At 42.0% G+C, this 25,781-nt stretch overlaps 1 protein-coding gene across 2 annotated transcripts in view; it reads right to left on the reverse strand.

Moving 5' to 3' along the window:
• Positions 1–24,675, reverse strand: part of LOC128662540 (inosine-5'-monophosphate dehydrogenase 1) — a 230,833-nt gene extending 206,158 nt beyond the window's left edge. For both annotated transcript variants that reach the window (XR_008402796.1, XM_053716324.1), the window contains exons 1-2: positions 23,715–24,675; positions 23,379–23,522 (exon numbers count right to left, since the gene is read on the reverse strand). Coding sequence is in view for 1 of the 2 variants with exons in the window: in XM_053716324.1 (XP_053572299.1) it covers positions 23,379–23,522; positions 23,715–23,748 (178 nt within the window). In the remaining variant the exon portion in view is untranslated. The remainder of the gene's footprint in view (positions 1–23,378; positions 23,523–23,714) is intronic.
• Between the last annotated feature and the right edge of the window lie 1,106 nt (positions 24,676–25,781).

The following is a 25,781-nucleotide window of genomic DNA, read 5'->3' on the forward strand; positions in this document are numbered from 1 at the left end:
ATTAATTTATCAGGTAAGTTCTTACATAAATTATGTTTTCTTTCATGTAATTGGCAAGAGTCCATGAGCTAGTAATGTATGGGATAGCAATACCCAAGATGTGGAACTCCACGCAAGAGTCACTAGAGAGGGAGGGATAAAATAAAAACAGCTATTTTTCACTGAAAAAATTATTCCACAACCCAAAATATAAGTTTATCCTCATAAATGAAAAGAAAAACTTAAAACATAAGCAGAAGAATCAAACTGAAACAGCTGCCTGAAGAACTTTTCTACCAAAAACTGCTTCCGAAGAAGCAAATACATCAAAACGGTAGAACTTAGTAAATGTATGCAAAGAAGACCAAGTTGCTGCTTTGCAAATCTGATCAACTGAAGCTTCATTCTTAAAAGCCCACGAAGTGAAGACTGATCTAGTAGAATGAGCTGTAATTCTCGGAGGCGGAGTTTGACCCGACCCCAAATAAACTTGATGAATCAAAAGCTATAACCACGATGCCAAGGAAACAGCAGAAGCCTTCTGACCTTTCCTAGAACCAGAAAAGATAAATAGACTAAAAGTCTTCCTGAAATCTTTAGTAGCATCAACATAATATTTCAAAGCCCTTACTACATCCAAAGAATGTAAGGATCTCTCCAAAGAATTCTTAGGATTAGGACACAAGGAAGGGACAATTTCTCTATTAATGTTGTTAGAATTCATAACCTTAGGTAAGAATTTAAATGAAGTCTGCAAAACCGCCTTATCCTGATGAAAAATCAGAAAAGGAGATTCACAAGAAAGAGCAGATAATTCCGAAACTCTTCTAGCAGAAGAGATGGCCAAAAGGAACAACACTTTCCAAGAAAGTAGTTTAATGTCCAAAGAATGCATAGGCTCAAATGGAGGAGCCTGTAATGCCGTCAAAACCAAATTAAGACTCCAAGGAGGAGAGATAGATTTAATGACAGGCTTGATACGAACCAAAGCCTGTACAAAACAGTGAATATCAGGAAGCTTAGCAATCTTTCTGTGAAATAAAACAGAAAGAGCAGAGATCTGTCCCTTCAAGGAACTTGCAGACAGACCATTATCCAAACCATCCTGAAGAAACTGTAAATTCTAGGAATTCTGAAAGAATGCCAAGTGAATTTATGAGAAGAACACCATGAAATATAAGTCTTCCAAACTCGATAATAAATCTTTCAAGAAACAGATTTACGAGCCAACATAGTTTTAATCACTGAGTCAGAGAAACCTCTATGACTAAGCACTAGGCGTTCAATTTCCATACCTTCAAATTTAATGATTTGAGATCCTGATGGAAAAACGGACCTTGAGACAGAAGTGACCAAGGTTGGCAACTGGACATCCAAACAAGATCCGCATACCAAAACCTGTGATGCCATGCTGGAGCCACCAGCAACACAAATGATTGCTCCATGATGATTTTGGAGATCACTCTTAGAAGAACTAAAGGCGGGAAAATATAAGCAGGTTGATAACACCAAGGAAGTGTCAGCGCATCCACTGCTTCCGCCTGAAGATCCCTGGACAGGTACCTGGGAAGTTTCTTGTTTAGATGAGATGCCATCAGATTTATTTCTGGAAGACCCGACATCTGAACAATTTGAGAAAACACATCTGGGTGGAGAGACCACTCTCCCGGATGTAAAGTCTGACGACTGAGATAATCCGCTTCCAAATTGTTTATACCTGGGATATGAACCACAGAAATTAGAAAGGAGATGGATTCCGCCCAAACAAGTATTTGAGATGATACTTCATAGCTTGAGGACTGAGCCCTACCCTGATGATTGACATATGCCACAGTTGTGATATTGTCCATCTGAAAACAAATGAACGGTTCTCTCTTCAAAATCTCGCCTCTTGAGATTTCCAAATTCCTTGTGCTGTCCGAGATCCCCAAACAACTCCCCAACCTGAAAGACTTGCATCTGTTGTGATCACAGTCCAGGTTGGACGAACAAAAGAGGCCCCTTGAACTATACGATGGTGATTTAACCACCAAGTCAGAGATAGTCGAACATTGGGATTTAAGGATATTGTGATATCCTTGTATAATCCCTGCACCATTGGTTCAGCATACAAAGCTGGAGAGGTCTCATATGAAAACGAGCAAAGGGGATTGCGTCCAATGCTGCAGTCATGAGACCTAAAACTTCCATGCACATTGCTACTGAAGGGAATGACTGAGACTGAAGGTTCCGACAGGCTGAAACCAATTTTAAACGTCTCTTGTCTGTTAGAGACAAAGTCATGGACACTGAATCTATCTGGAAACCTAAAAAGATGACCCTTGTCTGAGGAATCAAAGAACTTTTTGGTAAATTGATCCTCCAACCATGTTTTCGAAGAAACACTAGTTGATTCGTATAAGATTCTGCAGAATGTAAAGACTGAGCTAGTACCAAGATATCGTCCAAATAAGGAAACACTGCAATACCCCGCTCTCTGATTACGGAGAGTAGGACGCCGAGAACCTTTGAAAAGATTCTTGGAGCTGTTGCTAGGCCAAAAGGAAGAGCGACAAATTTGTAATACTTGTCTAGAAAAGAGAATCTCAGAAACTGATAATGATCTGGATGAATTGGAATATGAAGATATGAATCCTGTAAGTCTATTGTGGACATATAATGTCCGTGCTGAACAAAAAGCAGAATAGTCCTTAGTCACCATTTTGAATGTTGGGACACTTACATAACGATTCAAAATTTTCAGATCCAGAACTGGTCTGAATGAATTTTTTCTTTGGGACAATGACTAGATTTGACAAAAACCCCAGACCCTGTTCCTGAAACGGAACCGGCATGATTACCCCTGAAAACTCCAGGTCTGAAACACACTTCAGGAAAGCCTGAGCCTTTACTGGATTTGCTGGGATGCGTGAAAGAAAACATCTTCTCACAGGAGGTCTTACTCAATCCTATTAACCCCTAAGAGGCAATACTCAGAATCCATTGATTTTGGACAGTATTTGTCCAAACATCCTTGAAAAAAGAAAATTTATGCTTACCTGATAAATTTGTTTATTTTAGACACGAGTCCACGGATTTCATCCTTACATGTGGGATTACGCCTCCTGGTCAGCAGGAGGAGGCAAAGAGCACCACAGCAGAGCTGTATATATAGCTCCTCCCTTCCCTCCCACTCCAGTCATTCGACCGAAGATAGGAAGAGAAAGGAAAAGCCAAGGTGCAGAAGTGACTGAAGTGTAACAAATTAATAACCTGTCTCAGAACAGGGCGGGCCGTGGACTCATTGTGTCTAAAAAGAAACAAATTTATCAGGTAAGCATACATTTTCTTTTCTTTTTAAAGACACGATGAGTCCACGGATTTCATCCTTACTTGTGGGATACAATACAAAAGTTATAGTGCACGGATGAAAAGGGAGGGACAAAACAGGTAACCTAAACGGAAGGCACTACTGCTTGAAGAACCTGTCTCCCAAAAGCAGCCTCAGCCGAGGCAAAAGCATCAAATGTGTAAAATTTAGAAAAAGTGTGAAGAGAAGACCAAGTTGCAGCTTTGCATATCTGTTCAAGAGAAGCATCATTTTTGAATGCCCATGAGGAAGCAACAGCCCTAGTGGAATGAGCCGTAATTCTTTCAGGAGGTTGCTGTCCAGCAGTCTCATATGCAAAACTGATGATACCCTTCAGCCAAAAAGAAAGAGGTAGCCGTAGCTTTGTGACCCCTACGTTTCCCTGAAAAAACGACAAAGAAGAAGATTGACGAAAGTCCTTAGTCGCTTGTAAGTAGAACTTCAAAGCACGGACTACATCTAAATTATGTAGCAGGTGTTCCTTCTGAGGAGGATTAGGACACAAGGACGGAACAACAATCTCCTGATTAATGTTCTTGTCTGAAACAACTTTTGGAAGAAAACCAGGTTTAGTACATAACACCACCTTATCCGCATGAAAAATAAGGTAAGGAGAATTATATTTTAATGCCGAAAGCTCCGATTCTCTTCGAGCAGAAGAAAAAGCAACCAGAAATAAAACTTTCCAAGATAATAACTTAATATCTATGGAATGCATAGGTTCAAACGGAACCCCTTGTAGAACTTTAAGAAATAAATTCAAACTCCAAGGAGGAGCAAGTGGTCTAAATACAGGCGTGATTCTATTCAGAGCCTGACAAAAAAGATTGAACATCAGGAACATCTGCCAAACGCTTATGTAACAAAATAGATAAGGCAGAGATCTGGCCCTTTAAGGAACTTGCTGATAACCCCTTCTCCAATAAAGATATTTACGCCATATCTTATGGTAAATTTTCCTAGTAACAGGTTTAGGTGCCTGAATTAAGGTATCTATGACCGAATCAGAAAAACCTCGCCTGGATAAGATTAAGCGTTCAATCTCCAAGCAGTCAGCTGCAGAGAAACTAGATTCGGTTGATGGAAGAGACCCTGAATAAGAAGGTCCTTCCTCGACGGAAGCTTCCACGGTGGACAAGACGACATGTCCACCAGATCCGCATACCAAATCCTGCGAGGCCACGCGGGAGCAATGAGGATCACCGATGCCCTCTTCTGTTTGATTCAATCAATTACCCGGGTAAGTAGAACAAACAGGGGAAATACATATGCTAGGCTGAAAGACCAAGGAACCGCCAGAGCATCTATCAGCTCGGCCTGGGGACCCGTATATCGGAAGCTTGGCATTCTGACGAGACCCCATAAGGTCTAAATCCGGCCGACCCCCTCTGAGAATCAGATTCGAAAATATTTCCGGATGGAGTTCCCACATTCCCCCGGATGAAACGTCTGCCTGCTCAGAAAATCTGCCTCCCAGTTTTCCACCCCTGGGATGTAAATCCCCGACAGATGGCAAGAGTGAGACTCCACCCACTGGATTATCCCTTCCCCTTGTAAGGAATGGCCAGAAGCTTAGACTTGGATGAAACGTCCGCAGACCAAGGCTTCAACCATAAGGATCTACTGGCTAAGATGGTAAAACCCGAACTCTTAGCCGCCAATTTAGTAATCTGAAGAGAAGCAACCGTGATAAACGAATTAACCAATTTGAGAGCCTTAATCCGATCCTGTATCTCTTCCAAAGAAGTCTCAGTCTTAAGAGACTCTTCCAAAGCACCAAAGCATCAAACCAATAAGCCACCGCACTGGTAACCGTAACAATGCAAGCTGCCAGTTGCAAAAGCAATCCCTGATGAACATATATCCTTTTAAGCAGGCCCTCCGACTTCTTGTCTATAGGGTCTTTGAAAGCACAACTATCCTCAATAAGAATAGTAGTCAGTTTGGCCAAGGTAGAAATAGCTCCCTCCACCTTAGGAACCGTCTGCCAAGAATCCCTAACAGCGTCAGCTATAGGGTATATTTTCTTAAAAACAGGAGGAGAAGAAGAGAAGGGAATACCTGGTCTCTCCGATTCCTTAGCAATAATTTCTGAAGTTCTATTGGGAACTGGAAAAGTATCAGAGTAAGAAGGAACCTCTAAGTATCTGTCCAACTTACTCAATTTCTCTGTAGGAACCACTATTGACTCACAGTCATCTAAAGTTACTAAAACCTCCCTCAGTAAAAGGTGGAGGTGTTCTAGCTTGAACCTGAAAGAAACCACCTCTGAATCAGTCAAGGGTAAGGCCCTTCCTGAGTCAGAAAGTTCACCTTCGGATAGGACCTCCATTCCTTCCAAGTCAGAATTCTGGGAGGGAACATCTGAGATCGCCATCAAAGTATCAGAAACTGCATTGACCACGTGGTTATCCTTCCTTTTACTTTTGCCTTGAAGTATGGGAAAGGCAGATAACGCTTCGGAAAGTGTAGAAGACATAACTGCGCTATGTCCTTTAATGTGATTGCAGCAGAAACTGAAGAGGTACCTGGCTCCGCTTGAGCGGGCGTTAAGGGCTGTGACACTTGGGGAGAAAGTTGCGGCATACTCTGTATCATCAGTATTTGAACCCTAAGAAGCACCCGCTTTTGTCAATTTTTTATCGAAGAAAATTTGCTCTCTAAAGAGTAACGCCCTCTCAATGCATGAGGGACAAAAAGTAACAGGAGGTTCCACATTGGCATTCAAACACATGGAACATGTAACGCTCTGAAGATCTTCCATGATAAAAACAAAGCAAAGCAAAATTTGGTCGTGGCGCCTTTAAATATATACAAGTGTTAATTTATGTCAGAAAAACATAAGAGAACAGCACTAATATAAATGCTGTCTGTCAATGTCTTCTGAAACAGAAAGTATACTGTGCCTTTAAAATTTAAAAAGACAAACAATTTTACTGCACCAGAAAATCTGACAGTTAAATCCTATTTACTGTGATTAAACTAAATGAAAAAGGAGCACCTCTTCGCCTCAACAGCTCTGCTGAGGCACCTACCTGCCCCCACGGTACACCGACCACTCCCAATCGTGCTTCAGAGTGCTTAAGACCACATGCTTTTACTTTCAACCATGCGGTCTTAGCGAACACCTGATCTGCGAGGAAGTGCACTGAACGCCGGGACTTTGTAGCAAGAAACAACTGCGCAGCTTCTCTTCAAGTGCGCAAAAATTATCCCCGCCCTTCGTGGGCGGCAACCCAAACCTTCCGGCTAAACAATGTGTAAAAAATAATCGCCGGTCAGAGATAATTCCCTTCCTAAAAAGGAACTCAAATGTAGCCCAGGAAAATCACACAGCCTTGCACCGGAACCTTAAATATCAGAGCTCAGAATAATAAAATGTCCCCAGCATCTCGCCCACAGCACCAACAAACAGTGGCTATTAGGGAAGCCCTCACAATAAGAGCCCATATCAAAGTTACAGTCCCAGCATATTCTTAACAGTGCCGGTTGTCATGAGTGTTCTGAGAAATGAGGGAAGACCTGACAATAAGAGTCTAATTCCCCACTATCAGAAAGGTAAGTATACAGTAATTTCTGAGGTAATATATGTCCCAGAAAAAATCCACTTACCTCTATGCTGAGCGACAGCATGACAATTCCCACAGGATCAAGAGGTCTTCTCCCTCCTGTAGTTCTGTGGACACATACAGGGCCTTAGTTAATATCTGCTAAGACCATCATCTGAAGGGAAGCACTCAGTATGGGAGGCGCAGAGAGTTATGTCCCACCAGTTCCCATTGCTTTAAAGCCACCTGTAGCTCTACTCTAGAGACTGACAAGGAATACGGCTACACCCTATAATAAAATAGCACTCACTGCTACCATTTTAAAAACAACAAACTCTTGATTGAAGAATCTAAACTATCACCTCACTCTACCTCCTCCTATCACTAACACAGGCAAAGAGAATGACTGGAGTGGGAGGGAAGGGAGGAGCTATATATACAGCTCTGCTGTGGTGCTCTTTGCCTCCTCCTGCTGACCAGGAGGCGTAATCCCACAAGGATGAAATCCGTGGACTCATTGTGTCTAAAAATAAATCTTAATCTGGCCCTACCAGCTGAGCTGGAATGAGGGCCGCACCTTCATGTGGACTTGGGGGCTGGCTGGTTTCTTAAATGGTTTGGATTTATTCCAATTTGAAGAAGGTTTCCAACTGGAAACAGATTCCTTGGGGGAAGGATTAGGATTCTGTTCCTTAATTTGTCTAAAGGAACAAAAACCGTTAGAAGCTTTAGATTTACACCCTTAGATCTTTTATCCTGAGGCAAAAAAAAACTCCCTTCCCCCCAGTGAAAGTTGAAATAATCGAATCCAACTGAGAACCAAATAACTTATTATCTTGGAAAGAAAGAGATAGCAATCTGGACATAGAAGTCATGTCAGCATTCCAAGATATAAGCCACAAAGCTCTTCTAGCTAAAATAGCTAAATACATAGATTTAACATCAATTTTGATGATATCAAAAATGGCATCAGAAATAAAATGATTAGAATGTTGAAGCAAGCTAACAATGCTAGACAAATCAGAATCCAATTCTTGTTGCGCTAAATTTTCCAACCAAAAAGTTGATGCAGCTGTAACATCAGCCAAAGAAATTGCAGGCCTGAGAAGATGACCAGAATATAAAGGCTTAGATAAGATTCAAGTTTCCTATCTAAAGGATCTTTAAAAGAAGTACTATCTTCCATAGAAATAGTAGTACGTTTAGCAAGAGTAGAGATAGCCCCATCAACTTTGGGGATCTTTTCCCAAAACTCCAATGTAACTGCTGGCAAAGGATACAATTTTTTAAACCTTGAAGAAGGAATAAAAGTACCACCAGGACTATTCCATTCCTTAGAAATCATATCAGAAATAGCATCAGGAACTGGAAAAACCTCTGGAGTAACCACAGGAGGTTTATAAACAGAATTTAAACGTTTACTAGTTTTAGTAACAAGAGGACTAGTTTCCTCAATATCCAATGTAATCAACATTTCTGTAAACAAAGAATGAATATACTCCATTTTAAATAAGTAGATTTGTCAGTGTCAATATCTGAGGAAGGAGCTTCTGAATCAGAAAGTTCCTTATCAGAGGAGGATAATTCAGTATGTTGTCGGTCATTTGAAATTTCATCAACTTTATGAGGCTTAAAAAAAAAAACCTTACACGTTTATTAGAAGGCGGGATGGCAGACAAAACCTTCTGAATAGAATTAACAATACAATATTTTATATTCACAGGTATATCTTGTACATTAGATGTTGAAGGAAGGAACAGCAACAGGCAATGTACTATTACTGATGGACACATTCTCTGCATGTAAAAGTTTATCATGACAACTATTACACACCTACAGTTGGAGATATAATCTCCACAAATTTACAACAAATGCACTTAGCTTTGGTAGAACTGTTATCAGGCAGCAGGGTTCCAACAGTGATTTCTGAGACAGGATCAGATTGAGACATCTTGCAAATGTAAGAGAAAAAACAACATATAAAGCAAAATTATCAATTTCCTTATATGGCAGTTTCAGGAACGGGGGGAAAAAATGCAAACAGCATAGCCCTCTGATAGAGAAAAAAGGCAAGAGGCATGGGGCTTTAAATATTGAAAATATTTGGCACCAAGTATGACGCACAACACAAACAGAATTTTTTTTTTGGCGCTAACATCCAGAAATGACACTCGTGTCAATGAAGATGCAACCTTGTGAAAAGACTAGGTGTCGACTAAGATGCCGGAAATGACAAATTTGCGTCATCGAACGTAACTTCGCGCCAAAAATGACACAATATACTTTGGCATATTGCGCCCTTGCAAGCCTAATTTTGCCCACAAATTTAAAATAACAGTCAATTGAAAAGAAGACTATACCCCAGGTAAGAATTTTTTTTCCCTAAAAAATGCATTTCCCATATATGAAACTGACAGTCTGCAAAAAGAACCAAACTTAAACCTGACTCATGGCAAATATAAGTACAATACATATATTCAGAACTTTATATTAATACATAAAGTGCCAAACCATAGCTGAGAGTGTCACGAAAGACACCCATCCACATATAGCAGATAGCCAAACCTGTACTGAAACGGTTATCAGTATAAGTAATGGAATATGAGAGTATATCGTCAATCTGAAAAGGGAGGTAGGAGATGAATCTCTATGACCGATAACAGAGAACCTATGAAATAGATCTCCCGTGAGGAAAACCACTGTATTCAATAGGTGATACTCCCTTCACATCTCTCTGACATTCACTGTAATCAGAGGAATCAGGCTTCAAAATGCTGAGAAGCGCATATCAACGTAGAATCTAAGCACAAACTTACTTCAACCACCTCCATAGGAGGCAAAGTTGGTAAAAACTGAATTATGGGTGTGGTGTGTATTTATAGGCATTTGAGGTTTGGGAAACTTTGCCCCTCCTGGTAGGATTGCATATCCCATACGTCACTAGCTCATGGACTCTTGCCAATTACATGAAAGAAAAAGGCTTAACACATCTAGGTTGAATTTCAAACCAATCCAAATGCATGATTATAACCACTAAACTACATTGGTATTATGCGATATTTATAAAGATCAATTATAATAATGTATATGCTTCTTAATATTAATTAATTATAACATATATAATTGTAATGTATAATTATAATAATTAAAACCATTTATTTATTCAGTCAGACATGTTATTCATAAGAGAAAACCAAAGCAAGCAATAAGTAATTTTTGCTCTAATAAAATAAGCCAAACTGCGTCTAGGATTCATTTTCCACTCGTGTCTCGACATACAGAAACTGTCTCAATAACATGCCGCTCCGATCTAAACGGAAAAAAAAGGGGGGCGTGTTTACATGACGGGCTCAGTGAGAGCCAAAAATGGCGCTTCTCCGTAAAACAAAGGAGGCGGGAACACAGATTCGGCACAGAAATGAAGTGTGCAGTTAGATACTAACACTTCATTCTGCCGAGAGAAGAAAAAGTCAAAGTATTTCATCAGCCTTATAACAGTCTTATAAAGAGTACTTTAATGTTCAGAATGTTGCCTTATCCCCAAAATGGCACCAACATGCCGCTCTTTGCTTGAGACGCTAGCTACTAGTAGAAAGAAAAAAGGCTCACTCTCCTAAAAGTGACAAAGAATATACTGTGCAAGATTTTGCAACTCTCAAAATTCAATGGCATAAACAATTAACTAGAGGCATTAATTAATACCCTGAGCCAAAAAGTTAGGGAATACTATAAACATCACAGTATTAACCCCTAGTCTCCCGTCACCATAAAGTGCCTGCATCCTGCCTAAAATATCCTTCCTAAGGATATACTTGTCCCAAATAAGTTGCAGTGGTATTTATTCTTGTCTCAAAAGTGCAAGTTCCCATACATAGAAGACACAGCACTTACATGCATCTAGCCATCCGGAAGGAGAACAGCCTACATGGTATGAGAGGATGCCACAAAGTCCTGCTACATCCAAAAGCAGGGAGCAAAAACATGAAGAAAAAAGGGCCCCAAGGACACAAACGACAGTTCTAAGCCTGGGTAAAAACCACATGCAACACCACTGAGCCAACAGGACTCAAAAGGCAGATCCCATACACATGCTCCTATAAGGGAACCCTGACCAACAACTCTCCAAAGGATGAAGCAAGGTAGAGGGATAACTAACCAGAACCCTGTCTTCCAAAAGATCAAACTAGCTCAGGAGACTCCATAAAGACTCACGAAATGCCAGAAAAAAGGGCATCATCAGCCAAACATGACCAAGTCGGAAATCGAAAGAGAACAAAAAGTATCTCAAGAAACAGAAACCGCACAGATGACTAAGTAGCACGCTATAGTGCAGCCACAGATAAAGGGAAAAAAACCTTAACCAGTTCCCCAGCTGGAGGGAACCAAGGAGAAAAGGACCCAGCAAAAAACAAGTTCCTAGACAGAACACCCCTCCATGGAGGGAAACGCCAGAGATCCAAAACCCCCCTGAGAGCTCAGAGAGCACCTCAACAGGGAGCCACTGCATCCACAAGAAAAAGAGACAGCTGAAAAGTAAAAAGATGATCAGAACCACAGCTTAGGATCCTGAGATAAACAGGGACGTCCTCAACTACAGAAGAACCGCCGCAACAAGGACCGCCCACACACGGAAAAACCAACCTGTCAACGACAGTGAAAAGTCGGGGGACAGAGTCCCACCCCACCTTGAAAGAGAGGGAGGAACACCACCAGCCACCTCGAAAGAGTGCGACCAGAAACACGAGTCCCACCAGAACCAGAGGAACACGGAACCCAGAAGTCCATTCTCAAGGGCATCTCCATCCCTGAACCAGGGACAAATAGGAACACGCCTCCAGAGATAAGTCGTCCAAGGGAAGACGGAGGACAAGGGAAACCTTGCCCCCCCCAGACACAAAACTCGACACAGGAGTCAATACGAACCCAAAACGAGCCAGCCCCCAAAGGAGCAGAGACTACCCAAGGTAGTAATCTCGGAGGCCCCACAACAGATGCCGGTGGGGAAGATATGAGGGCAAAGTGATCCTTTCCAAGGCACTACACAGGAATGCTGATGCAAGGTCAGAGCACCAGAACAACGAACCCCAAAAGGAAGTCCAGAACACATTCCCGCACATAAAACAAAGGCCCCGAGAAGCAATAAGAAGGGGACCAGGCTCTCTAAAGAGAAAAAGAAGAACCCCTTCCAAACACAACCCGAACACCAGAGGGAAAAACCAGGACAAGCATAGACAGAGCTATACCAACACCACCCGGAACCCCAGCCCAATCCCAGATCCACGAATAGACCTGAAGGAGGAGGACCCCAACCAAAATACCGGTCAGACACTCCTCATCCAAGGAAGGAACCCAAAAAAAACGGGAACTCTAGCAAAACCCTAAGAAAAGGACATCGAAAAAACGCAGAACCGATCAAGGCAATAGAACCCACGACACAGAGCCAAACTCCTCGACATTCAGAAACTAGGGTCTCACGTCGGCGCCCAACCCTTAAAGGATGGATAAAATTCTGGAAAAAAACCGAACCAGAACCGAAACAAGGCGACTCCAATAAAACCGGGTTCCAGCTAGATGAGACCTCCAGCAGCGAAGAAGGTGAACCAGGCCCCCGCGTTGCAAGTCATAGGCTAGCCACACACAGCACCGCTGCCGGATCACAGAGAATGCAGGCATGATCCCGCTTTGTCTTGCATACCAATCAAGCACTCCACCGCTAATCCACAAAGAGAATCCATTAAAAGCGGAACGAAATGAGGTCCAGACATACTAGGAGTCTAAACCACCCAAAGGGTAGCAAGAATACCAAGGCCCAAAAACCACCCTAGCGTAGAAGGTCCCGCCCTCCTGAAAGGAGAACCAAAGCGATGCGGCGGCAGCCACCGACCAAGTCCCGGGAATAGAGTGGCATGCCCAATCTGTCCCGGTATGAGGACCCGAAGGTCCGGATGTAGATGTATAGTGTAGTTTGTGAAAATAAACAAAACAAAACACTCAAAGTCCTGCCGGACCCACCAGGCATCACTGACAACACAACAAAGTACACACAAACTCCGGACCCCACAGTCCGCGAACAATTTACAAGGAAGTAACAAAAAGCAAGTCCATCCAACGAAATTCCCGAAAGAATAATCAAATAAAAAAATATCCTAACCGGATGAAAGAAAATAAGTCAGTCCGAAGGATTCCGCCAAAAAAAGGACACGAGCGACCGACAGGAGACGATCAACATCCCCAATAGTCTAGCTCGAAGCACCATTCGAGGACACATTCCCTGACTAATAGAGGAGAGGGTCCCCCCAATAGTTGAAAAGACGACTGAGCAGAACACGCAGACGCACGATCCGATAACGAAAGGTGCAACATGGAGGAATATTCACCCCCGGAGGGAACTGAATAGACCCACCCGAAGTCTTGACACTTGGGATAATCTGGTAAGAACACAACCGTGCAGAAACCTCCGGATCCAGCAGGCGAACCAGCGCCATCAATATATTGAAGCAGAAATGACCCGCCATCTCCAGGGGAAACAAACCACCCTGTGCGGAGGGAGAATTAACAGAGTTACCCGCAAATGTAGAGGAAGGGCGCTGTAGGGAATCCACCGCTTGAGTGACAGAGCCCCCAGGCGCTCTAAGAAGACACAAGAGACAGGACTAATAAACTTGCGTCAGTGGGACCGAAGCACCTTCCCCACAAGAGGAAGAATCTGAATCAGAAACTACAGTCTCAGCTTCAGAATCCTCCATGGTTAAAACCAAAGTGAAAATTAGGACAATATAAAAAAAAAAAAAAAAAAAAACGTCACCTGACACCCACAATGGCTGGGGCACTCACCACCTCCTATGACCAGATCCAAACGAAGCATAAAGTCTTTGTCACCATACGGTCAGGAATGCAGAAGCGTAAAAACATAATTTATGCTTACCTGATAAATTCCTTTCTTCTGTTGTGTGATCAGTCCACGGGTCATCATTACTTCTGGGATATTATCTGCTCCCCTACAGGAAGTGCAAGAGGATTCACCCAGCAGAGTTGCTATATAGCTCCTCCCCTCTACGTCACCTCCAGTCATTCGACCAAAGACCAACGAGAAAGGAGAAGCCAAGGGTGTAGTGGTGACTGAATTATAATTTAAAAAATATTTACCTGCCTTAAAAAACAGGGCGGGCCGTGGACTGATCACACAACAGAAGAAAGGAATTTATAAGGTAAGCATAAATTATGTTTTCTTCTGTTATGTGTGATCAGTCCACGGGTCATCATTACTTCTGGGATACCAATACCAAAGCAAAAGTACACGGATGACGGGAGGGATAGGCAGGCTCATTATACAGAAGGAACCACTGCCTGAAGAACCTTTCTCCCAAAAATAGCCTCCGAAGAAGCAAAAGTGTCAAATTTGTAAAATTTGGAAAAAGTATGAAGCGAAGACCAAGTTGCAGCCTTGCAAATCTGTTCAACAGAGGCCTCATTCTTAAAGGCCCAAGTGGAAGCCACAGCTCTAGTGGAATGAGCTGTAATTCTTTCAGGAGGCTGCTGTCCAGCAGTCTCATAGGCTAAACGTATTATGCTACGAAGCCAAAAAGAGAGAGAGGTAGCAGAAGCTTTTTGACCTCTCCTCTGTCCAGAATAAACGACAAACAGGGAAGAAGTTTGGCGAAAATCTTTAGTTGCCTGCAAGTAGAACTTGAGGGCACGAACTACATCCAGATTGTGTAGAAGACGTTCCTTCTTTGAAGAAGGATTTGGACACAAGGATGGAACAACAATCTCTTGATTGATATTCCTGTTAGAGACAACCTTAGGTAAGAACCCAGGTTTAGTACGCAGAACTACCTTGTCTGAGTGAAAGATCAGATAAGGAGAATCACAATGTAGGGCTGATAACTCAGAGACTCTTCGAGCCGAGGAAATAGCCATTAAAAATAGAACTTTCCAAGATAACAATTTTATATCAATGGAATGAAGGGGTTCAAACGGAACACCCTGTAAAACGTTAAGAACTAAGTTTAAACTCCATGGCGGAGCAACAGTTTTAAACACAGGCTTGATCCTAGCTAAAGCCTGACAAAAGGCCTGGATGTCTGAATTTTCTGACAGACGCCTGTGTAACAAGATGGACAGAGCTGAGATCTGTCCCTTTAATGAGCTAGCCGATAAACCCTTTTCTAAACCTTCTTGTAGAAAAGACAATATCCTAGGAATCCTAACCTTACTCCAGGAGTAATCTTTGGATTCACACCAGTATAGGTATTTACGCCATATTTTATGGTAAATCTTTCTGGTAACAGGCTTCCTAGCCTGTATCAGGGTATCAATAACCGACTCCGAAAAACCACGTTTTGATAAAATCAAGCGTTCAATTTCCAAGCAGTCAGCTTCAGAGAAGTTAGACTTTGATGTTTGAATGGACCCTGAATCAGAAGGTCCTGTCTTAGAGGTAGAGACCAAGGCGGACAGGATGACATGTCCACTAGATCTGCATACCAAGTCCTGCGCGGCCATGCAGGCGCTATTAGAATCACTGATGCTCTCTCCTGTTTGATTTTGGCAATCAATCGAGGAAGCAGCGGGAAGGGTGGAAACACATAAGCCATCCTGAAGTTCCAAGGTGCTGTCAAAGCATCTATCAGAACCGCTCCCGGATCCCTGGATCTGGATCCGTAGCGAGGAAGTTTGGCGTTCTGGCGAGACGCCATGAGATCTATCTCTGGTTTGCCCCAACGTCGAAGTATTTGGGCAAAGACCTCCGGATGAAGTTCCCACTCCCCCGGATGAAGAGTCTGGCGACTCAAGAAATCCGCCTCCCAGTTCTCCACTCCCGGGATGTGGATTGCTGACAGGTGGCAAGAGTGAGACTCTGCCCAGCGAATTATCTTTGATACTTCTATCATTGCTAGGGAGCTTCTTGTCCCTCCCTGATGGTTGATGTAAGCTACAGTTGTGATGTTGTCCGACTGAAACCTGATGAACCCCCGAGTCTTTAACTGGGGCCAAGCTAGAAGGGCATTGAGAACTGCTCTCAATTCCAGAATGTTTATTGGCAGGAGACTTTCCTCCTGACTCCATTGTCCCTGAGCCTTCAGAGAATTCCAGACAGCGCCCCAACCTAGAAGGCTGGCGTCTGTTGTTACAATTGTCCAGTCCGGCCTGCTGAACGGCATCCCCCTGGACAGATGTGGCCGAGAAAGCCACCATAGAAGAGAGTTTCTGGTCTCTTGATCCAGATTCAGAGTGGGGGACAAATCTGAGTAATCCCCATTCCACTGACTCAGCATGCACAATTGCAGCGGTCTGAGATGTAGGCGTGCAAAGGGAACTATGTCCATTGCTGCTACCATTAAGCCGATCACCTCCATGCATTGAGCTACTGACGGGAGTTGAATGGAATGAAGGACACGGCATGCCTTTAGAAGCTTTGTTAATCTGTCTTCTGTCAGATAAATCTTCATTTCTACAGAATCTATAAGAGTCCCCAAGAATGGAACTCTTGTGAGAGGCAAGAAAGAACTCTTCTTTTCGTTCACTTTCCATCCATGCGACCTTAGAAATGCCAGAACTAACTCTGTATGAGACTTGGCAGTTTGAAAGCTTGAAGCTTGTATCAGAATGTCGTCTAGGTACGGAGCTACCGAAATTCCTCGCGGTCTCAGAACCGCTAGAAGGGCACCCAGAACCTTTGTGAAGATTCTTGGAGCCGTAGCCAATCCGAATGGAAGGGCTACAAACTGGTAATGCCTGTCTAAGAAGGCAAACCTTAGATACCGGTAATGATCTTTGTGAATCGGTATGTGAAGGTAAGCATCCTTTAAATCCACTGTGGTCATGTACTGACCCTTTTGGATCATGGGTAAGATTGTCCGAATAGTTTCCATTTTGAACGATGGAACTCTTAGGAATTTGTTTAGGATCTTTAAATCCAAGATTGGCCTGAAAGTTCCCTCTTTTTTGGGAACCACAAACAGGTTTGAGTAAAACCCTTGTCCTTGTTCCGACCACGGAACCGGATGGATCACTCCCATTAATAATAGATCTTGTACACAGCGTAGAAACGCGTCTTTCTTTATTTGGTTTGTTGACAACCTTGACAGATGAAATCTCCCTCTTGGGGGAGATAATTTGAAGTCTAGAAGGTATCCCTGAGATATGATCTCTAGCGCCCAGGGATCCTGGACATCTCTTGCCCAAGCCTGGGCGAAGAGAGAGAGTCTGCCCCCCACTAGATCCGGTCCCGGATCGGGGGCCCTCGGTTCATGCTGTCTTAGGGGCAGCAGCAGGTTTTCTGGCCTGCTTGCCCTTATTCCAGGACTGGTTAGGTTTCCAGCCTTGTCTGTAACGAGCAACAGCTCCTTCCTGTTTTGGTGCAGTGGAAGTTGATGCTGCACCTGCTTTGAAATTCCGAAAGGGACGAAAATTAGACTGTCTAGCCTTAGCTTTGGCTTTGTCTTGAGGTAGAGCGTGGCCCTTACCTCCTGTAATGTCAGCGATAATTTCTTTCAAACCGGGCCCAAATAAAGTTTGCCCCTTGAAAGGTATATTAAGTAATTTGGACTTAGAAGTTACATCAGCCGACCAGGATTTTAGCCACAGCGCCCTACGTGCCTGAATGGCGAATCCTGAATTCTTAGCCGTAAGTTTGGTTAAATGTACTACGGCCTCCGAAATGAATGAATTAGCTAGTTTAAGGACTCTAAGCCTGTCCGTAATGTCGTCCAGCGTAGCGGAACTAAGGTTCTCTTCCAGAGACTCAATCCAAAATGCTGCCGCAGCCGTAATCGGCGCGATGCATGCAAGGGGTTGCAATATAAAACCTTGTTGAACAAACATTTTCTTAAGGTAACCCTCTAATTTTTTATCCATAGGATCTGAAAAAGCACAGCTATCCTCCACCGGGATAGTGGTGCGCTTAGCTAAAGTAGAAACTGCTCCCTCCACCTTAGGGACCGTTTGCCATAAGTCCCGTGTGGTGGCGTCTATTGGAAACATCTTTCTAAATATTGGAGGGGGTGAGAACGGCACACCGGGTCTATCCCACTCCTTAGTAACAATTTCAGTTAATCTCTTAGGTATAGGAAAAACGTCAGTACTCGCCGGTACCGCAAAGTATTTATCCAACCTACACATTTTCTCTGGTATTGCAACAGTGTTACAATCGTTAAGAGCCGCTAAGACCTCCCCTAGTAATACACGGAGGTTTTCCAATTTAAATTTAAAATTTGAAATATCTGAATCCAATCTGCTTGGATCAGAACCGTCACCTACAGAATGAAGCTCTCCGTCCTCATGCTCTGCAAGCTGTGACGCAGTATCAGACATGGCCCTAGAATTATCAGCGCACTCTGTTCTCACCCCAGAGTGATCACGCTTGCCTCTTAGTTCTGGTAACTTAGCCAAAACTTCAGTCATAACAGTAGCCATATCTTGTAATGTTATCTGTAATGGCTGCCCAGATGTACTAGGCGCCATAATATCACGCACCTCCCGGGCGGGAGACGCAGGTACTGACACGTGAGGCGAGTTAGACGGCATAACTCTCCCCTCGTTGTTTGGTGAAATTTGTTCAATTTGTACAGATTGGCTTTTATTTAAAGTAGCATCAATACAGTTAGTACATAAATTTCTATTGGGCTCCACCTTGGCATTGGAACAAATGACACAGGTATCTTCCTCTGAACCAGACATGTTTAACACACTAGCAATAAACATGCAACTTGGTTACAATCTTATTTAACAAAAACGTACTGTGCCTCAAAGAAGCACAAAACGATTAAATGACAGTTGAAATAATGAACTGAAAAACAGTTATAGCATCACTCTTTAAAAACAACACAACTTGTTAGCAAAGGTTTGTTCCCATTAGTAAAGTAACACTAATTAAATTTTAAACATAAAAATCACAGAGCAACGTTTTAAAACACAGTCACTACATAAGTCTCACAGCTCTGCTGAGAGAATCTACCTCCCTTCAAAGAAGTTTGAAGACCCCTGAGTTCTGTTAGAGATGAACCGGATCATGCAGAAAATACAAGAGTAACTGACTGGAAATTTTTGATGCGTAGCAAAGAGCGCCAAAAACGGCCCCTCCCCCTCACACACAGCAGTGAGAGAGAAACGAAACTGTCATAATCAAAACAAGCAAACTGCCAAGTGGAAAAATAATGCCCAAATATTTATTCACTCAGTACCTCAGAAATGCAAACGATTCTACATTCCAGCAAAAACGTTTAACATGAATTAAATACCTATTAAAAGGTTTAATGTACTTTTACAGAGTAATTCCGGTGAAATACCATCCCCAGAATACTGAAGTGTAGAGTATACATACATGTCATTATAACGGTATGGCAGGATTTTCTCATCAATTCCATTCAGAAAATAAAATCTGCTACATACCTCAATGCAGATTCAACTGCCCGCTGTCCCCTGATCTGAAGCTTTTACCTCCCTCAGATGGCCGAGAAACAGCAATATGATCTTAACTACTCCGGTTAAAATCATAAGAAAAAACTCTGGTAGATTCTTCTTCAAACTCTGCCAGAGAAGTAATAACACGCTCCGGTGCTATTGTAAAATAACAAACTTTTGATTGAAGTTATAAAAACTAAGTATAATCACCATAGTCCTCTCACACCTCCTATCTAGTCTTTGGGTGCAAGAGAATGACTGGGGGTGACGTAGAGGGGAGGAGCTATATAGCAACTCTGCTGGGTGAATCCTCTTGCACTTCCTGTAGGGGAGCAGATAATATCCCAGAAGTAATGATGACCCGTGGACTGATCACACATAACAGAAGAAAACCCAGCGTTACAACGCCCGGTCATAAGGTGAACCGTAAAGTCTAAAAAAGTGTGCCAGAAAAATGTGGCAACTAGGCCCCACTAAATCCTTCAAGCAATTCTCCTGTCTCAGCCCCAGAGCCAATACCCACTACACATAGCAGGGAGATCACATAAACAAGGAACCCCACCATGTTCACAAATCCCCCCCATAGGAATGAATTATCCCACGATTCCCAGATCCGTACAGAGGAGTCTCACTGAGACCCATACCTATCAGTCACATAACATCATAACATTCATATTGATAAAATGAAACTATCTTACCGGAATCTACGCCATGTGACGGATAGTAGCGTCGCCTCCGTCATGGACTTGAGAGAAGACAGCAGGTAGCGAAGCGAAGGGTGGGCAACGCCAAGTGCTAGGGGAGCTGTTAATACGAATCGGGATGGTGTTGCAGAGAGAACTCCCACTGCATCTCTGGACTCTAACATTCGCTCAGGCCCTCACTGAGAGACTAACAGGACTACTTAAAACTCCTGTACCATTGCGAAGAGTACTACCCTCCATGAGAGACACACTTTACTTAAAAATTAATAAAAGTATTTTCTTTAAAAAATAAAACTTCTGACACTTCTCTGCCAACCTCCTGGGACGAAAGGCAAAGAATGACTGGGGGATAGGGGAAGTGGGAGTAGTATTTGGGCCTTTGGCTGGTGTGTCTTTGCCTCCTCCTGGTGGCCAGGTTCATATTTCCCACAAGTAATGAATGCGGCTGTGGACTCTTTCCCAATAGGACGAAAATACTACTATCAGGCATGGTGCAATCAGTCATGTTCTCAAGAACAGGTAACATATCTGGTGAGAACACTACCGTCAGGCATGGTGCACCGTGCAATCATATGTTTAGTCATGTTCTCAAGAATGGGTAACATATCTGGTGAGAATACTACCGTCAGGCATGGTGCAATCATATGTTTAGTCATGTTCTCAAGAACAGGTAACATATCTGGTGAGAATACTATTATCAGGCATGGTGCAATCGTGTTCAGTCATGTTCTCAAGAACAGGTAACATATCTGGTGAGAATACTACTGTCAGGCATAGTGCAATCATATGTTTAGTCATGTTCTCAAGAACAGGTAACATATCTGGTGAAGTTACTTCTAGTTCCAATTAGAAAGGTTGTGCTGAAATGTTGTATCAAGACACCATATAATAAAGTGTAGATACTCATAGCATATATTCTGGATAAAAGACTCCATGTATGTGCAAAAAAAAAACCCCCACTTGTTTTCTTGTACAAAAGCAGTTTTATTGTACCCAACGTGTTTCAACAGACCCAGCTGTCTTTCTCAAGAGCATTCACAATTTAAAACAGTGCTCAACAAACCAAGCATTTTCTTTCCACATACAAGGAGCTGTTTATCCAAAATATATGCTGTGAGTATCTACACTTTATTATATGGTATCTTGATACAACATTTCAGCACAACCTTTCTAATTGGAAATAGAAGTAACTTCTCCTGACGAATGTTTAAAGGACCGTGGAGCAGAGTCAAGTTAAAGGGACACTGTACCCAAATTTTTTCTTTCGTGATTCAGATAGAGCATGCAATTTAAAGCAACTTTCTAATTTACTCCTATTATAAAATTTTCTTCATTCTCTTGCTATCCCTAAGCTTTTTTTGGGTTCAGAACTCTGAACAGCATTTTTTTTATTGGTGGATGAATTTATCCACCAATCAGCAAGGACAACCCAGGTTGTTCACCAAAAATGGGCCGGCATATAAACTTACATTTCAAATAAAGATACCAAGAGAATGACGAAAATTTGATAATAGGAGTAAATTAGAATGTTGCTTAGATTTTCATGCTCTATCTGAATCACGGAAGAAAAAAATTTGGGTTCAGTGTCCCTTTAACAGACGAGGATCTACAGTGAACCAGCGCCTCCTTCTTGGCACAACAATTTGATCTAACACGCTTCGGGAGAGACTGTGGGAAGGCAGCGGTTCTTACTAAGAAGGGGAGAATCAATGCATATTGTATCTATTTATTTGCTTTAATATCTGGTCAGAATACTACCGTCAGGCATGGTGCAATCATGTATTTAATAAAATATGTGTTTAAGGTGCGCTAGGACAAAGACACCAAACTCCCCCTTAAATGACAATATCCCTATAGTTGTCACAGAAAAGATAAATAAATAAAAGAAGTATAAGGGAGGCGCTAAAAAAGCCAAAGGTATCAACACTTACAGATAGAATATATATAATTTATTAAAACATATAAACAGCACATAAAAGGGACGTCTCCCCAAATAAGTAATCTAAAAACTCTATTTAAAATTGATACACTGATATGGTTATCCTATAACATGCAAGGATCAGAAAGTAATATTGTATTAAGTGGACCGCTTAATACAAGTAAATCTATTGCACACTATGGTATAAATTTTATAGGTCTCTAAAATGACAAGTAAAACCAGTAATAATATATAAAGTCCAAAGAGGATAAATATACCACCAAGCTGCCAATCAGGAATTGAGGTAGAGCTGCCGATAAAACTTTATATGTTCCACACTGTCTTGGGAGAAATTGATACCCAGCATATTTCAAAGGTAATACAGTTAGTGTTCTTTGCAATGTACTTTACCCACGATCTCCTGATCGTATGAGGTTCACCTTTCTTGTTCGGTATCCTCCTCGAGTGGAACCGACTAGGATTTTACGGCGCCTGACGTCACTGGATAAAGTTCCGGTAAGGGAAAGAGGCCAAAACTTTGCGCTTACTTCTAAACTTTACAGGCGCGGTCCTCTCACATCCAGTGGACCGAGGACCGTGTCTGTAAAGTTTAGAAGCGCAAAGTTTTGGCCTCTTTCCCTTACCGGAACTTTATCCAGTGACGTCAGACGCCGTAAAATCCTAGTCGGTTCCACTCGAGGAGGATACCGAACAAGAAAGGTGAACCTCATACGATCAGGAGATCGTGGGTAAAGTACATTGCAAAGAACACTAACTGTATTACCTTTGAAATATGCTGGGTATCAATTTCTCCCAAGACAGTGTGGAACATATAAAGTTTTATCGGCAGCTCTACCTCAATTCCTGATTGGCAGCTTGGTGGTATATTTATCCTCTTTGGACTTTATATATTATTACTGGTTTTACTTGTCATTTTAGAGACCTATAAAATTTATACCATAGTGTGCAATAGATTTACTTGTATTAAGCGGTCCACTTAATACAATATTACTTTCTGATCCTTGCATGTTATAGGATAACCATATCAGTGTATCAATTTTAAATAGAGTTTTTAGATTACTTATTTGGGGAGACGTCCCTTTTATGTGCTGTTTATATGTTTTAATAAATTATATATATTCTATCTGTAAGTGTCAATCATGTATTTAGTCATGTTCTCAAGAACAGGTAACATATCTGGTGAGAAACCTACCGTAAGGCATGGTTAGTCATGTTCTCAAGAACAGGTAACATACCTGGTGAAAATCTTAACGTCAGGCATGGTGCAATCGTGTTCAGTAATGTTCTCAAGAATAAGTAACATCTAGTGAGAACACTACTATCAGGCATGGTTAGTCATGTTCTCAAGAACGTGTAACATATCTGGTGAGAATATTGCCGTCAGGCATCATGCAATTATGTGTTTAGTCATGTACTCAAGAACAGGTAAAATGAATCATTACTTGCCCACTTACCTGTTGAAGCTCCAAGGGCCAAAGCTTTCACCACATGCCCTACAGTCTGAATCCCTCCATCAGCAATGACAGGGACACCAAACCTGCGTGCATATTCTGCCACTTTGTACACTGCTGTTCCTTGAGGCCGGCCACAGGCCATTACTGAACAAAGAAAAAGTATACACGTGAAGTAACAACCACTCTAAAAAGAATTTAAATGCACACAAACAGGAAAAACTGAACCTGATTGGGCAATAAAAAAACAACACTTAAAAAACAGGAGACATTGTACTTGTGTGTGTAACGGTTTTGCAGAAATATGTCTAATGCCTTGAGAGCTCTATAGCGGCTCACCTTCTTGTGTTATACAGATGGAGCCACATCCCATCCCTACACGCAATGCATCCACTCCTGCATCTATCAGATTCTTAGCTTGTGCGGCAGTTACCACTGTGGATCCAAATGATAAAACAAATTTAAATTAAATAAAGCAACTACTTTATATTACAAAGTTATTTATTAATGTTCACAACGGCAACACAACACTAAAGCTGAACAGTTGGGAAATTCGTTATCCACTAGATAAAAAAAAAAATTAGACACTTAATCTACCACCCTTACTGACATTATCCTACAACTAAGAGTTAAAATGTATAACTAGGGTACCAGTGAAAGGAAATACATGATAAATACAGTATAAAACATTGTAAATACATTATAAATAGTGAAGGGAAGCGATACAAACTAAGACCATTCCAAACGGAAATGTCAGCAAAAAAACCTAAGAAACAAAATATCCATCAGTTTGAAAGAATATCAGGTGCTTACGTAGGACTAGTTATTGAAGGCACAAAAGAGGATTTATTGGTGACTGAAGTGTCTCCCATCAGAAGCATGAAAACAACTGTAACCTTCTTTGATTGTGCAAGGAGGGGGTTCAGGTATGAATCAAACTACATGTTACTGATAAAGTGCAATTTCAGATCATTCACTGGTCAAACCTTAAGCCAGTGTTTGGCCTGTTAATGCCAAAGTTGTTTTATATGACATTTGGTATGAAGATCGGAAGGCATTCATTGCAGTAAATAGGTGTGTGTGTGTGTATGTGTATATAAAGAGGAAGTCAGGAAGAGGGCGCTATGTCTCCAACGTACATACTCATCCAATGGGCAAAGCAGTAGCAGGTGAGTGAATCTAACAAAAATGCAGCATTCTTCTATCATATTTGTTTTTTTTATCTAACTGTAAAACTCCCTTTCATAGTGGAGATAAAGAGGAGAGTACGGTTTGTATTACATATGATACATGCCTGGCACAGAGAGAGGAGAGTAAGGTTTGTATTACATATGATACATGCCTGGCACAGAGAGAGAGGAGAGTAAGGTTTGTATTACATATGATACATGCCTGGCACAGAGAGAGGAGAGTAAGGTTTGTATTACATATGATACATGCCTGGCACAGAGAGAGAGGAGAGTAAGGTTTGTATTACATATGCTGCATGCCTGGCACAGAGAGAGGAGAGTAAGGTTTGTATTACATATGATACATGCCTGGCACAGAGAGAGGAGAGTAAGGTTTGTATTACATATGATACATGCCTGGCACAGAGAGAGGAGAGTAAGGTTTGTATTACATATGATACATGCCTGGCACAGAGAGGACAGTAAGGTTTGTATTACATATGCTGCATGCCTGGCACAGAGAGAGGAGAGTAAGGTTTGTATTACATATGATACATGCCTGGCACAGAGAGAGGAGAGTAAGGTTTGTATTACATATGCTGCATGCCTGGCACAGAGAGAGGAGAGTAAGGTTTGTATTACATATGCTGCATGCCTGGCACAGAGAGAGGAGAGTAAGGTTTGTATTACATATGATACATGCCTGGCACAGAGAGGAGAGTAAGGTTTGTATTACATATGATACATGCCTGGCACAGAGAGAGGAGAGTAAGGTTTGTATTACATATGATACATGCCTGGCACAGAGAGAGGAGAGTAAGGTTTGTATTACATATGATACATGCCTGGCACAGAGAGGACAGTAAGGTTTGTATTACATATGCTGCATGCCTGGCACAGAGAGAGGAGAGTAAGGTTTGTATTACATATGCTGCATGCCTGGCACAGAGAGAGAGAGTAAGGTTTGTATTACATATGATACATGCCTGGCACAGAGAGAGAGGAGAGTAAGGTTTGTATTACATATGATACATGCCTGGCACAGAGAGAGGAGAGTAAGGTTTGTATTACATATGCTGCATGCCTGGCACAGAGAGAGGAGAGTAAGGTTTGTATTACATATGATACATGCCTGGCACAGAGAGGAGAGTAAGGTTTGTATTACATATGATACATGCCTGGCACAGAGAGAGGAGAGTAAGGTTTGTATTACATATGATACATGCCTGGCACAGAG

This window comes from Bombina bombina, chromosome 6, assembly GCF_027579735.1.
Source record: "Bombina bombina isolate aBomBom1 chromosome 6, aBomBom1.pri, whole genome shotgun sequence".
Classification (NCBI taxonomy): domain Eukaryota; kingdom Metazoa; phylum Chordata; class Amphibia; order Anura; family Bombinatoridae; genus Bombina; species Bombina bombina.